Source organism: Cryptococcus neoformans, chromosome 11, assembly GCF_000149245.1.
Source record: "Cryptococcus neoformans var. grubii H99 chromosome 11, complete sequence".
Taxonomy (NCBI): Eukaryota; Fungi; Basidiomycota; class Tremellomycetes; order Tremellales; family Cryptococcaceae; genus Cryptococcus; species Cryptococcus neoformans.
This window is the reverse complement of record NC_026755.1, coordinates 1,334,210-1,347,256: the sequence shown is the minus strand read 5'-3', so window position 1 is coordinate 1,347,256 and position 13,047 is coordinate 1,334,210. Positions and strand designations below refer to the sequence as shown.

Here is a 13,047-nt window from a genome sequence, read left to right as displayed (position 1 = left end):
CTAATCTTGGAGGAGATCTGCCAGGCTCTCATCTACCATTGATCCCGATGCGATTGTCTGAATTGAGACTGTAGGGACTTAAATTACATGATTCATTGTGGTTTATCAGCATCCTGACGAATTATCAAGCCGTCATCAACAACTCACATGCGGTTGTTCTCCTTCCGCTGAGTCAGTCAAGAGAGAGTGGTGTCCTGAGTTCGCTTTCTCATTTGAGTCCGAGAAAAGAGACTGCCTAATACTCATATTGCTGTTCTAGGAAGGGAGGTAGGTGTAGTACTGTTGCAGGAAGACTTAAAGAAGAAAAAATCAAACCCTTTCGCTGCCATCTTCTTGATGTTTGTAGGGGTGGCTGATTTTTTACGGGGGTGTTTTTAGGTTCATCATCAATTCTATTGTCTCAGTGGCTGTCGAAGACGAACAATGTTGCTCTGCAGATACCATAGGTATTATTTACCCCAGTTTTCCTCAATCTTTGGAGGAGCATCCGTGAATAAGTTTGACGTTCCTCTTCATTTCATTAAAAGCCCTTCTCCCTGGATCAAACCATCTAACCATCTTAGTTTGCTTGTATAGATGAAGTTTTAATCGGCTCCCTAGACTTCACAGCTAATTGATTTACCATCATACTTCCCGGCATTCCATAGGGTTATAGACGTATCTCGGATGCGGATTATAGCAAAGGGAGAATATGGTACTGAAAAAGCGCAGTGCATTCGTGCTGAAAGTCTATGCATGTTATCTGCTAAACCCTCCAACATAATCCGCTGTTGCTGCGCCCGTCGTAGATGTACACCCTTCTATTGCTGATTGATAAGATGAAATTTTGATTGTGCTTAGATATATGGATGATAAATTATTAATCAATAATTTGTACCTTGATAGCCCCCTTGGCGGGGTCAGCTGCGACATGGAAAGCTTCTACAGCTTTGTTAAGGGGGAAAGTGTGAGTGAGAAGCGGCTTTAAGTTAATGAGGCCGCCAGAAACAATGCGGAGGGCTTTAGGGTACTGCTCGAGAATCAGCGCTGTCAATTGATGGGTTAGCCGCGCCCAAACGTACTTGGTGTGCGTAGCGGTATTGGAATTGGAGGTCAATCTCATTGGCAGAGCAGTAACCGAAGGGATACTAATAAGCGTGATCTATCATCAGTTCCGCGAACATAATGGTAGCGGGGGATATCTTTCACTTACCTTTTGCTCAGAAGCACCGGCACCAATAACAAAGACTTTTCCGCCAAACACAACAGACTGCAAGGATATTAGCTAAGCGTTTGCCGTGCTCATTCGGGTCAAACGTACATAGATAGCAGCAGTGATTGAGCTTTCGAAGCCAGTGGCATCAATGGCAACACGAATACCGGTGCCAGCAGCCTCCTTGATAGCTTCAGAGGTCTCTTTTGAAGTCCAGTTACGTTCAATCTGGACAGTCTTCACGGTTGGGATAAGCTTCTTGGCGACCTCAAGACGAGATGCTTGCAAGTCGGTGATAACAATTGGCGTACAACCAGCAGCGTGGGAAGCGAGAAGAGTAACCAGACCAATAGGTCCAGCACCGCTGTTGGCTGTCAGCAACCTTCATTTTAATACGTCAGAGCAAGGCGCACCAAATCAAGATAGGGTCACCCAGGCGGTTACCAGCCCTCTCAAGAGCCGCCAAAGCAACAGCAAGAGGCTCGCACAAAGCGCCTTCCTCGAACGAGAGGTTGTCGGGAAGACGGTGGAGCCAAGAGGCAGGGTGGGCGTGATAACGAGTCAAAGTACCGTGATAAGGGGGAGTCGAGAAGAAGACGACTTGAGGGCCTACATAATAGTCAGCAAACATGTACAGTGAGAAACCGGCTTGAAGAAAGGACTCACAAGCGTTGTACCTGCCAGTCACGCAAGGAGCACAACTGGCTTGTCCGCAGGGAACGCCGCATTCGATGGCAACCCTGTCTCCGACTTTCCACTGTTTGACTCCGGGACCCACCTCGACGACTTCACCGGCAGATTCATGGCCAGCACCGCAAGTGTCAGTGACGATCATAGTGGGACCAATCTGGCCATGCTTCCAGAAATGAACGTCGGAACTGAAGCGAGAGGTCAGATAAACAACCAAAGAGAAGATTCAAAAAAGAAGCTTCAACAACTCACCCGCAGATACCAGTGGCTTTAATGTGCACGACGACCTCATCGTCCCTGGCTTTAGGGATGGGCTTGTTGATCATTTTCACGTTGTGTTTCTCATCGTAAGCGCAGGCAAGGTTGGCCTTAGGATCCTCAAGCTCCTTGTCCCCTTGCTTCAGCTCCTTGAATTCGGCGCTCTTGAGAACAAGATCCGGATCGTACTTGACCTCGTACTGGCTTGTTCGGGGAGCGGGAGAGACGGACTCGACAGCGGTGGCGTGAGAAGAGCACATTGCAGTGGTTCTTGAAGGAATAGAGGAAGGGGGGCTACTACAGTCTGATGCATCATACTTATATAGTGCTTTTTGGGCATCAGTTACCGCAGCATGTTGCACAATAGACGCCAAAACACTTTGCGATGCCCGCCGCCCCGCTTTGCCGGTCACATTTTGGCGAAGTGAGCGTAAGCAAAGCGGCCGCGTCTTCCGCTCCTCCTTTACCGACGACGAATGCTGTCAGATCGGCTTTTGCGGTTTGCGGATGCGATAGGCCTCTGATGCCGCTCAGGGTACCTGCTGTGCTCGCTGCAAGATAAAAGATAAGATTTGGGCTACTAGCACGACCAGCGTTGAGCGTTCCGCCTCGCGTCTCGTTCCGCAGAGTGTACAAAAAACGTATAGAAAAAAGAATGACCAACGGGAAGTCACAGTCGGATACAACAGTTTTTTGAATTTGGGAAAATGAGATCAATAATTGTAAATCGTGGGGGAACTTTTTCAACTCCAGGATATGTCTATTTGTCTACACTGCATTATGCTACGTTTCCCGTGTACCCCTTTTACAGTTATCGCACAAAGTGAATCATGACTGAAACTTCCTTTTGCTTTCAAGAACTTCGATCAGGCCATAATGAGCTCAGAGTCGCCAAATCAGCCACCGGTAACCTATATATATTGCGTCAACAAAAGGTCCACGCAAACGTCATCGACGACTCACAGATTTGGAGCCAAGTCATCATCAGGCACATCAAGTGAATTTTGCCAGGTGGGGTTGCTTTGAAGCATCTCATAAAGCATGGTGCTTGTATCTTGGAAACCCATTTGTCCTGGCCCGATCGGTGTCGAAGAAGTATGGGGAACAAGGGCATCAATAATTAAAAGACATCTCTCGACCAAAGGATCGTCCTTCAAAGAGACAAGAATTTTGCGGGCCAGTGACACTTCTTCCTCCCAAACCGGGCGTCGAGGGGAATTTGGATCAACATGCAATGCGATAAGAGGGATAAAACTTGCGTGGAAAAGGAAATGTCTAGGTGATTTCAATTAATTAGGCTTATGATGCATAATTAAATGAAAAGGTAAACTCACAGACCATACCAGCTTTCCAGGCGGCTCATCCGTTGACGCATCGAAAAGAATCGACTCATGCTGTGAATCGTGTCAGAAGCATTATACTGGCATAGGCGGGTACATTTTATTTCCGCCACCGTGTTATCATCGCCTTCGATGTCTTCATCGGTTACCCATAATGGAAGGGCCTTTAAAGCTCTCTCAAGAAAAGCACGGCGATGAAGAATGATTCGCAGGTTGCAGTATCTCCAAAACATCTTATATTGTGCAAAATCAAGCCAATGAGGTGATACGGGTTCGTTTTGAGGATGTAAATGTTCAGGTACAGTAGCGTACCAGCCAAGCAGATCTGAATCGAGCGCCAAAGTCTCTGTAGCAGACGGTGCGGGTGACGACATGACGCGAGTGTAGATACGATTGGTTGAGGCATGGAAGGATGCCTGATTGATAAGGGCGGTATAGATAGTGGGTTCATTAACCTCAACAGGTGGTAATCGAGCCGCCGGGGTAAATGCCTATTTATGTTGTTAGTTGATTGAGCAATTAGATAGATGCTTATGCACTGACTCTGTCATGAACATTATGCACCATGTACACATCAGATTCAGCTGGATAATGAGGTTCCAGCTGCGGTATTGTAAGTCTCAATTAATTACACTAAAATAGCGATCATACTTACAATTGGACGGCCAAATGTAATCGTTGAGCCAGAGTCAAATGATACTACAACCCACCAAGTTCGCCTCCTGCATGGGATTGAGCAATCTCATATCAAAAGGGCATAATTTCGGAGCTTACCTGACTTCTCTATCAAATGGACTGATATTCCAAAAGGGAAGCTCGCGATGAAGACCTAGGCCGATCGCCAAGCGTAATGCGATACCTTTAACAAGTCAATTTCGCAAATCAATCACGTAATACATGCACTTACCCATATACACTGAACCTGAATTCGGCTTGTTACGTTTTTGCGAAATGTTACTTAACAAACAGAAGGCTTGAACCAATGTCAAACTGCCTTTTTCCAAATATTCGACAGAGAGTTGTGATATGGCGGCTTCGAGGAAATAGTCGATGACGTATGTTGGACGAGAGACACAAAACGCACCGATAGCGAGAACAATGTTTAAAAGAAAATCCCATCTATAAAGATGTCAATATCATTTTGAAATTAATCTGCTCGAGCACTTACTCGCTCGCTAATGGCTGGGGTACCAGGTCATTCCATTGCGCTCTAAACGTGGGCTCATGCAGCAGCGGATATTGAGGATGATAATGCTCAAAATACGCATCTACGCAAGATACAGTTTCCGACATTGTAGGAGTCCACCCTTGGGGTCGAGGTGGTGGCGGAGCCGCTGAAAGGTTTGACTCCAGTGATGCAAGAGAAACTGACCCTGCACACAATTGCAGGATGCGTAACAGCGTTGATCCTGAAGCGAATCCTGAAAATTTTCTAGTGTAAGTGGAGATACAACTGTAGACATGATGGCCGGCGATGAATATAGGAATGAGTTGTTGGGAGTCACGTACCTAGATAGCCTTGCCCATCTGGTTCTATCGACAAAGAGGCATAGCCATCGTTTCCTCCGAGGCCTTTAGTCGCCCATCTCTCATTCCATTCATAGCCAGACACACTGCTGGGTTGCCTTTCTAGGACCTCGCTAGCTGGCGGAAGGTCGTATTTGAAGTCCACGGGGATTGCCCCCATCGAATGGGATGGACCCACTGCATTGGACGAAGAGATGTTTGGATTCTCAGCTTCGTTGATAAGTGGGCGCGCTGCATTGTGTGTAATGGGCATTGACCCCGGTCTCATAGCAGAAACAGCACTGCTTGTGCTGGCGCCGCCGCCGGGAGGGGTCGGAAGTTCATATGAAGGGACGTGTGAGGGGGTAAAACTGCGCGTCTCTGGTGTCCTAGCTGGAGATAAGTTTGTTTGGCCGGCAAGCAAAGAAGGCCGCATTGGGACTCTTGTAGGGGCAGGGGATGGTTGATATTGAGATGGAAGCAAGGGAGGTTGCCGCATCGAAACAACCTGGACAATCGCATTAGAAATCGAAACTTGAACGTGTAGTAAGTCCTCACATGTTCTTCCGAATGAAGCGACTGGGATTGTGAGGTTGGGGAGCCAACATTAAGCCCTTGATCTGGCCTGGCTGGTGGAGGCCCACCTCCCTGACTGGAATGGCTTGTCTCCAGCAGGTGTTGGAGATAGCCGACTTTTCGTTCCAGCTCCATGATATATCTGCCGGAGGAGATGGAGAAATGAGCAAGATTGCCGACGCGAAACGTACAAGAGTTAGTAAAGCACGATATGAATATAGTATGATGACTTGCTCCTGGTTTTTACGGAGAGGTTCGGCTGCATATGCGCACTTTTTTCCGAATCGTGTGCATACGCTGCAAGGTAGTTGACGGTCACACTGCACACTTGTGAGGGGTATGTCTTATGGAGCTCTCCGTCACATACCTTTCGCTTCAACCTACGACATTCCTTGCACTTCAGGGAGCGAAAAATCTGTCAGTACTTCCTGATATCCGTCGTTCTAACACCAAGCTTACTGATCTACCCGAGGCAATTGGATCCTCATTGGGTCGGCAACCATCCTCATTATTCTTCCCGTTGTTTTGGGTACTCTCTTCCGCAGCTTTACCTTTTTTGCCATTCTGAGCGGGGGCGGAGCGGTCGGATGAAGTTGAGCGGCGCCGAATGCGATCCAGTCGTTGTCTCGTCTCGGATGGCTCCCCCGAAGACGACATTATGCACTGCGGCTCAACAACGAGCTCCACGGAGAGCGGCACGGCAAGGATGTAGAATGATCTGCAGCCTGTAGGCTATTGGAGAAACCAGCTTGTATGACTTGTGAGCAAGGAGTGATAGTAGAAAACATGCAGAATCGCGACATCTGTTCATTCTCAAACTTCTACGTGCTATTTAGTGGTCGTTCCTCGGATAGGATAGTCTGTCGCCTTTCTTGGCCCACGCCCAGAATTACGGCCGTAAACCACAAGTGCAGAGAGCCCATTCCCCCGTATAAAATCCCCCATTAAAGAATTGTTACCCCAGATTCTCCGAACTGTTCTCAAAATATCTGATTTTGCGAATAGAGTGCGTCAGCACATCTGAACCGAATAATTAATGAAGCCAAAAACACCGAGCCCTCCCTGAATGAGAAGGTCCTGATGGCGTTTGCCGCTCCTATCCAACATTCTCCTATCGTCGTCATCATTTTCGTCGTTTATTTACGTATGCAGGAGAATACTTATATTAAGAACAGTTTGCATGGTCAATATTTTCTAAATTAGCATCATTAATCGCTAGTAGAAGGGGCAAATTTGGTTCAGTGGATTATGATCTCAAGATGTATTTATTTCACCATCGCGGAGCCTGCTCAACAACGGCAAACAGACTCGAGCTGGAAATAAGTCGGAATACGGATTTACCAAGCCGCAGTGTTCTAAAATTTCGGCAGAATAGAGCATTAAATGTGGGTAGGAAGACATCATTTGGTGACCAGGGATAGAAGATTCATGCCAGTAGTAATGATAAGATAATCTCAATGTGAATTCGAAACTCAACAAAGATCGATCTGTTGGATCTTTCTCTTGCCTTTTGCTCTCCCTCTCCCTCTCCCTCTCCCGGGCTACTGTATTTGTATTTTCACTCTTATGTTCAGTTCTAACCCTGAAGCCTTCATAATCTGATATGGTCCTCCATGTTTCTTGGTTAATAGGTAGTGTAACCTGGGAAGTCAATGAGCGAAGTCGACGATGGCCAGTTCAATTGACCTACCTCCATCAATCACAAGGTCATGTCCAGTCATAAAAGTCGAAGCCTTATCTGAGCATAAGAGTACCAAAGTGTCACCAATTTCCTTGGGATCCGCGAAGCGACCGACAGGGGTCATCTCGTTCCACTTGGCAACCCAGCGCTCCCCTTCGCCAGGAGGCGGGTTCTTGATCATATCAGTTGAGACATAGCCGGGCGAGATACTGTTGACAATGATACCGTATTTCGCCCATTCTCCGGCTAAAGACTACAAGGGGTCAGCGCCCCAGCAGATTGGAAAGAGCCATATATTTACCTTGGAAGCCATGGCGAGGCCAGCCTTGGAAGCATTGTAGGCTACTTGGTGCTGAGGGGACATGTTGACGAGACCGCTAATGGATGCAATAAAGACGATCCGTTTGTTGAGCTTGACACCATCTTTCCTGGACCCTTGGGCAGCCTTATTCTCGGAAATGGTGGCCGGAAGACCGAGCCAATGTCTAGTGAATGCACGAGCGAGGAACAAAGGGGCAACGAGGTTGACGTCAAACATCTTGTGCAAATCGGCTTCGAGGAGCGTTAATCGTGGGCTTTTACTGCAATAATCATCACTCACCATCCTTCATGTCGATCATTTCGACCCATTGACTCATGCCGGCATTAGCAATCACAATGCCCACCTCTCCCACTTCACCGCTCGCAAGCTCAATCACTTCATCGATGCGCTTGGAATCCTCGGCGGGACAATGGTAGACATGGATGGGAACGCCGAACTTTTTTGAGACAGCCTGAACGTACTCCGACGGGTCTCGGGAGTTGTAGGTAATAACAATAGTCGCACCGGCTGTTTTGTTTGAGCGTTAGAGCACTAGGTATGGGGCGCTGCTGACTTACCTTCCGCGAAAGCCTCCGTCAAGGCGAGACCAATACCGCGGCCGCCGCCGGTGATAAAGACAATCTTGCCACTGTAATCGATGGAGAACATGTTTGTGAGAGCAGTTTTATGGGGTGTATGATGGAGGGCTAGGCGTCAAAGTCGGGGGCATGTTGGCTAACCCTCCTTGCTCACGAGCAATAAGTATGAAGGTAGAGCGCACTGTTTTCCGCTTACTTATTGACGGAATCCGCCGACATCCAGTCCGAAGGGAGAAGGGTGGTCCGCGTCCGCTCACACCTTTGCCTGGTACCTGGTGAACTTTAGATAGGCGTGAACACCGGACCGGGGAAGCGGCCGATATAATAGGTTAAGCTCCTTGGTCAAATAACTGTTTGCCGTTCCGCAATCTCAAAAAAATTCATATGTATGTTGCTGGCTGTAAGACTTATGGCTGTTTTTGCGCCGCCTAGTATACTAGAAAGCATTGCATGTCTCGGTCCCTTCCATCGCCGAAGCACCAATGTACGTCGAATGTGGCCGACGATATGAGATTCTTGTCCTTCGAATTGATGAAAATCGAATAGTATGTCAAACTCGGCGGGAGATCGACATTCTTGATATGGAACAGAAAAATATGATTCAATGCCGCGCGACCTTCGTTTTTGGCGAATCGCAATCGCAGTCCGCAAAGAGTAGTCCGAAAGAGCGCAACAGGTTCCGCTCATGTGGCTTGCGGGTCCCCACACCAATAAAATTGTGGACTCCTGATTTTTACCCCCCCCCCCAGCCGGGGCATACAAGATGCTTTCACTTTCAGGTGTCTCACATGGAGATATTCGCATTGTTATGATCACAGCAACATGGATCAAATCATTTGCTATTCCATATTGGTGGAGGGCCTCCTGAAACACATGGAAGACTTGTCTAATGTTGTAGCGGGAAGTGTAAGCCACTGAAGGTTGATGTGGTGGCAGGAGGGCTATACCGTGAGCGGTTAGGATGAAACGTGGACCAAATCAGAAAATAGAAAGGCTCCCAGCAAATCGTCGTGATGGGGGAATGACGACGTCGAGGATTCTCTTCTATCCTCGTCATCCCATTATTCATGTAGCTTAACTTGGGTTGATATCTACTTTGCCGTCACCACCATGTTAATTGCAGTTTGGTCTTATAAACATCGCTGGGTTCACGTAAGCCATACATAATCTAACAAAAGCACCCAAATTGAAAGGAAAAACAAATAAATTATAAATTCTGAATTAAGCAATCTCCAACCACAATCAAAGAGTATAGCGGAAACCAGGTGTCTTCTTGTCCGACTTATCTGGGACTATTAATGTGGCAAGACCATCAAGTGAGTCGACCGATCGCCTTAGAGCACCTTTCTCTTCATCCGGTTCCGTCGATTCACCACTCTGCTCCTTTGACAACTCTTCTTTATCCCTCTTCCTATTCTCCCTCACATACAACCACCTCAGCATCAAACTCGCCGCCGAAGCAAACGCCATCCCGACAATCACAGAGATCCATGTCGAGCGGTACTTGATGGTAGCCTCTTTGGCGAAAACAAGGTAAGCAGCCGCAATGTTACCGGCGTTGTAGCCGATGAAGATGAAGCCAGTAGTGACAGCTTTTTTGGTCGCGCCAGCTGTGTTAGCGGAAGCAAGAGTGAGAAGAAGCTAAGACGGCCGGATTGAGGTAAGCAAGAGCAAGATACGTTAAGAGAAAAGAACGTACGACGTAAGGGGCACCGAAGCTGGCAACCAAGTAGTAGCCAATAAGGGGACCTGCTGTTGGCTTCCAAGGGGCGGTCCAGCTTTACGCAATATCAGCATTGGCAGCTCCACGGAGATCATAAGGACAGATAAAAGTAGCTCACATGACGATTGCACCAACGACGACAGGGATACAGCTAATGGGCAACAGCTATAGAACAGTGTCAGACAGTTTGAAAGGACATGGACATTAATTAACTAACCAATGTTCTGATATTGGTATATTTGTCGGCCAAGTAACTGAAGATGGCAATGGTGATCACAGTCATCGCTCCGCCGGGTACCAACAACGCTGTCGCCTGCAAACTGGTGTAACCTAATCCAGTGATGATCTTTGCGCCAAAGGCGGTAACAGAACCATTACAGATATAGATAGAGGCGGCCATAAGAAGGTATAACCACGTCTTGATATCCAAGACGGCTTCAAGGATCTGGTAGGGCTTGATGGGCTGTTGACTGGCCCCAGCTTGATTTTGAGCAAAGCGGCGAGCAAGGACAGTACGCTCTTCCGCGGTGAACCATCGCCCAGGACGAAGAGGGTGATCGGGGAGAATCAGAAGAATGAGAAAGCCCCAGAAAATTGTAAGAGCTCTGTGGATAAGGTTAGAGCTCTTTGCCCAAATGGATGAGAGCTGGATGACCGACGAACCCGACGAAATAATACATGGATTTCCAAGGGTGAGTGCCACCAGTTTTCCCTAAACCAATGTTCACTAGAGAGGAGAACATTGAGAATACCTGATACGAGTGCAGGGACGGTCAATTCGGATCAAGTAAAGCAAAAGAAAAACAGCACTCACTCCTGTCGCAGAGTAGAAGAACCCGATCCTCTTCGCCTGCTCTTGGGGCTTCCACCACAAAGCACAAATAGCAACAAAAGCAGGAGAGACCGCCGATTCGCAGATACCCAGTACCACACGCTGGGCGGTGAAGCCTGCATAGTTTGTGCAAACGACTGTAAGAAGACAGACCAGACCCCAAATAATAACGAAGAAGGCGGTAGCCTTTGCTAGAGGCAGACGAGTGAAGACAAAGGCAATGGGAAGGACCTGGGATGGAAGTCAGTGATTGCCCAGTGTCGCCAAGCTTGACGGGAAGATGAGCTCACACCAACGATGTAGCCATAATAGAATGCGGCAGTGGCTGTACTATATCTAGTGGTAGATACCACACCGTTGACGGTCGTTTGGAGATCCTGCCAACTTAGATGTCAATGCCATGCTGTCAACAGTGTTTCCATTCGAGCTTACCAAATCTTTTATTATCCCATATACAGCGGCTGTTCCTAATACGCTTTTGTCATAGTATTGCAAGCCGTAGCTAACGAGCATAATAGGCAAAAGAATCGCGTCAACTTTTCTCACGACCTTACGCTCGAGAGCGATCTCTTCTTCTGTCATTTGTTGATGATCGGACATATTTGATCTGCTTGAAATTGGGCTACTTGGTGGCAAAGCTGTTGGCAGTCGTTCCTGTGGGCGGATTATAAGGCAGGTTGGTCAGTGGCGTTGGGAGAGGCGAAGGGCACGACAGCAAATGAATTCGCGACGACTAGGCTATCAGGGCTGTCCACCTGGTGGAAAAGTGTGATAACCGCTGCGTCTGGCCAGAGAGTCGGTGATCAAAGGCTCTGTGCTACAGCAATAATACTGATGAAGGTCACAACTGTGATATAATCTGGTGAAGACCAAAAAAAAGAAGAATAACAAAGAAGACTCTTGAGCACGCAATGTCATTCTTAAAATAAAGATTCGCGAGCCGATTGCACTATTCCGACGGAGCTCCAGATATCCGGTCTCCGACCGACGGACCTTTCCAGTCCCCACAATGTCGGTCTTAGTCTTTGCTCGCTCTTCGCTTTGCTCGTATTATTTCGTATTCTTTCCAATGATCGGAAGCCGGAGCACAAGATCTCCTCATACGTCAAAGATGCGATCAATCTTTCCTCAATCAAGGCGATGCGTCCCATATAACCATGACACGCTCTCCCCCTAGGCTGCCCCATCGTCTTAAGAAATATTCGCGAACATGCCCATCGCCAATAAACCTTATCCCATCCCGCCTTTTGATCGTCTTGCCCCTACCACCGAGGACTTAGACTGTCTTGATCTCTTCTATGACTCCAAAGGCAGGGCTCAGCTCGTTGAGCGCGTTAAGCATGCTCTCGAGGTTGACGACCTTGGCTTCCAGTCTGTGACAAATGTGGGCGTTTAATTGAGCATTAGTTTGCTATTGCTCACTTTTCAGTCTTCCCATCGAGGAAAGGAAATCAAACCCCATCGAAGTAAAGAATGGTGGCTATCTTAGTTACCGAGCTGTGAGCCATATCATCTGCTTCATTAGACATGGAAACCTTCTAACAAGATATCGTCACAGCCCTATGAGAGAAACAATCGTCGACACTGATGTTCTGACAACATCGAGTTGGTCAACTTTCCCAAATATACTGGTGACTACAAGGATTCCCCGCTCCACGACATCTTCAAAGCCCACGAGACAGTGATCGCGGACTTCCATCGCAAGGGTTGGCACCAGATTGCCAAACCTGTTCTTGTGCTTTTCGCCCTTGTTATGAAGCTTCCAGAAAATTACTTTGTAGAGAGATATTAGCATAGCAAACCCTCTCAAGACCATCTTCGCAGTGTGCACTGCTTCTACCCTGTCTGTCGAATCCCGACTGACTAGCTTTTGTAGATGCAATATCATCTGCGCTCTCCAGAGGATGATGTCAAATGTAACAACCTCTGATCCTGGGTTCATATCGATTATGGATCCTTGACCCTCCTCTTCTCCCAAACTGTCTCAAGGCTGCAAGTCAAGTTTTCGAGGAACGGTACTTATCGTGACATCAAGTACAAAGAGGGATCAGTTGTTGTTAACATTGTCGCCATCTTGAGTTTTATGACCAAGGGTAAGTCCCAATGCGTCCGGGGCGTAACTGTCATGAACATTGCGCTCAATTTGAATTTCTAGGTTATCTCAGATCTACATCGGGTTACCACTCCTCTTGGTATCCAATGGTGATCCATAGCAGACTATCCCATGCTGACGCCCGTCTCCGTTCCACGCACGGCTCTTTTTGTGATTAGCATGCAGACGCAGTCCTCGACGAAGGTCTCTTGCTCAACATCCATATGAGCTTTCATTGCTGCCAAACAAGCGATTTT

The 13,047-nt window shown here is 47.6% G+C and overlaps 5 protein-coding genes; 1 reads left to right on the top strand and 4 right to left on the bottom strand.

Moving 5' to 3' along the window:
• Positions 1-717: 717 nt before the first annotated feature.
• On the bottom strand, positions 718-2,400 carry CNAG_01949 (chlorophyll synthesis pathway protein BchC; the record flags this gene model as incomplete). XM_012197474.1 has 7 exons in its annotated part: positions 718-1,009; positions 1,062-1,127; positions 1,193-1,249; positions 1,301-1,556; positions 1,606-1,801; positions 1,859-2,070; positions 2,135-2,400. 7 exons carry the CDS (start codon positions 2,398-2,400, stop codon positions 860-862), a joined length of 1,203 nt encoding a protein of 400 aa, XP_012052864.1. The 3' UTR covers positions 718-859.
• Positions 2,401-2,425: 25 nt separating this feature from the next.
• On the bottom strand, positions 2,426-6,348 carry CNAG_01948 (nuclear protein). XM_012197120.1 has 13 exons: positions 6,022-6,348; positions 5,930-5,959; positions 5,797-5,882; positions 5,545-5,704; positions 4,990-5,494; positions 4,649-4,901; positions 4,388-4,599; positions 4,255-4,339; positions 4,136-4,202; positions 4,024-4,083; positions 3,475-3,971; positions 3,104-3,415; positions 2,426-3,051 (listed from the first exon to the last, which is right to left on the bottom strand). The coding sequence occupies exons 1-13, from the start codon at positions 6,217-6,219 to the stop codon at positions 2,994-2,996; spliced, it is 2,523 nt and encodes an 840-aa protein (XP_012052510.1). The 5' UTR covers positions 6,220-6,348; the 3' UTR covers positions 2,426-2,993.
• A 625-nt stretch (positions 6,349-6,973) lies between these two features.
• CNAG_01947 (2,4-dienoyl-CoA reductase) lies at positions 6,974-8,402 on the bottom strand. The gene is made up of 5 exons (XM_012197119.1): positions 8,123-8,402; positions 7,845-8,072; positions 7,545-7,795; positions 7,253-7,496; positions 6,974-7,203 (listed from the first exon to the last, which is right to left on the bottom strand). The coding sequence occupies exons 1-5, from the start codon at positions 8,211-8,213 to the stop codon at positions 7,187-7,189; spliced, it is 831 nt and encodes a 276-aa protein (XP_012052509.1). The 5' UTR covers positions 8,214-8,402; the 3' UTR covers positions 6,974-7,186.
• An 877-nt stretch (positions 8,403-9,279) lies between these two features.
• Positions 9,280-11,583, bottom strand: CNAG_01946 (allantoate permease). XM_012197473.1 has 8 exons: positions 11,131-11,583; positions 10,989-11,075; positions 10,681-10,929; positions 10,530-10,618; positions 10,084-10,471; positions 9,985-10,031; positions 9,843-9,921; positions 9,280-9,784 (listed from the first exon to the last, which is right to left on the bottom strand). The coding sequence occupies exons 1-8, from the start codon at positions 11,296-11,298 to the stop codon at positions 9,386-9,388; spliced, it is 1,506 nt and encodes a 501-aa protein (XP_012052863.1). The 5' UTR covers positions 11,299-11,583; the 3' UTR covers positions 9,280-9,385.
• A 325-nt stretch (positions 11,584-11,908) lies between these two features.
• On the top strand, positions 11,909-12,490 carry CNAG_01945 (hypothetical protein; the record flags this gene model as incomplete). The annotated part of the gene is made up of 3 exons (XM_012197472.1): positions 11,909-12,069; positions 12,128-12,197; positions 12,305-12,490. 3 exons carry the CDS (start codon positions 11,909-11,911, stop codon positions 12,488-12,490), a joined length of 417 nt encoding a protein of 138 aa, XP_012052862.1.
• Positions 12,491-13,047: the final 557 nt, after the last annotated feature.

What these genes read in the sequence shown, in the direction of transcription:
- CNAG_01947 (XM_012197119.1), bottom strand. Translation starts at nt 8,213, where the DNA reads ATGTTCTCCATCGATTACAGTGGCAAGATTGTCTTTATCACCGGCGGC. An exon ending in GACGGAGGCTTTCGCGGAAG is followed by an intron (nt 8,073 to 8,122) that starts GTAAGTCAGCAG and finishes CAAACAAAACAG; the next exon opens with CCGGTGCGACTATTGTTATT. An exon ending in GCCTCGCCATGGCTTCCAAG is followed by an intron (nt 7,497 to 7,544) that starts GTAAATATATGG and finishes GACCCCTTGTAG; the next exon opens with TCTTTAGCCGGAGAATGGGC.
- CNAG_01948 (XM_012197120.1), bottom strand. Translation starts at nt 6,219, where the DNA reads ATGTCGTCTTCGGGGGAGCCATCCGAGACGAGACAACGACTGGATCGC. An exon ending in CCTCTCCGTAAAAACCAGGA is followed by an intron (nt 5,705 to 5,796) that starts GCAAGTCATCAT and finishes CTCCTCCGGCAG; the next exon opens with ATATATCATGGAGCTGGAAC. An exon ending in CCATTTGATAGAGAAGTCAG is followed by an intron (nt 4,203 to 4,254) that starts GTAAGCTCCGAA and finishes AATCCCATGCAG; the next exon opens with GAGGCGAACTTGGTGGGTTG.
- CNAG_01946 (XM_012197473.1), bottom strand. Translation starts at nt 11,298, where the DNA reads ATGTCCGATCATCAACAAATGACAGAAGAAGAGATCGCTCTCGAGCGT. An exon ending in TCTTCTACTCTGCGACAGGA is followed by an intron (nt 10,619 to 10,680) that starts GTGAGTGCTGTT and finishes CACTCGTATCAG; the next exon opens with GTATTCTCAATGTTCTCCTC. An exon ending in GTCGTTGGTGCAATCGTCAT is followed by an intron (nt 9,922 to 9,984) that starts GTGAGCTACTTT and finishes TATTGCGTAAAG; the next exon opens with CTGGACCGCCCCTTGGAAGC.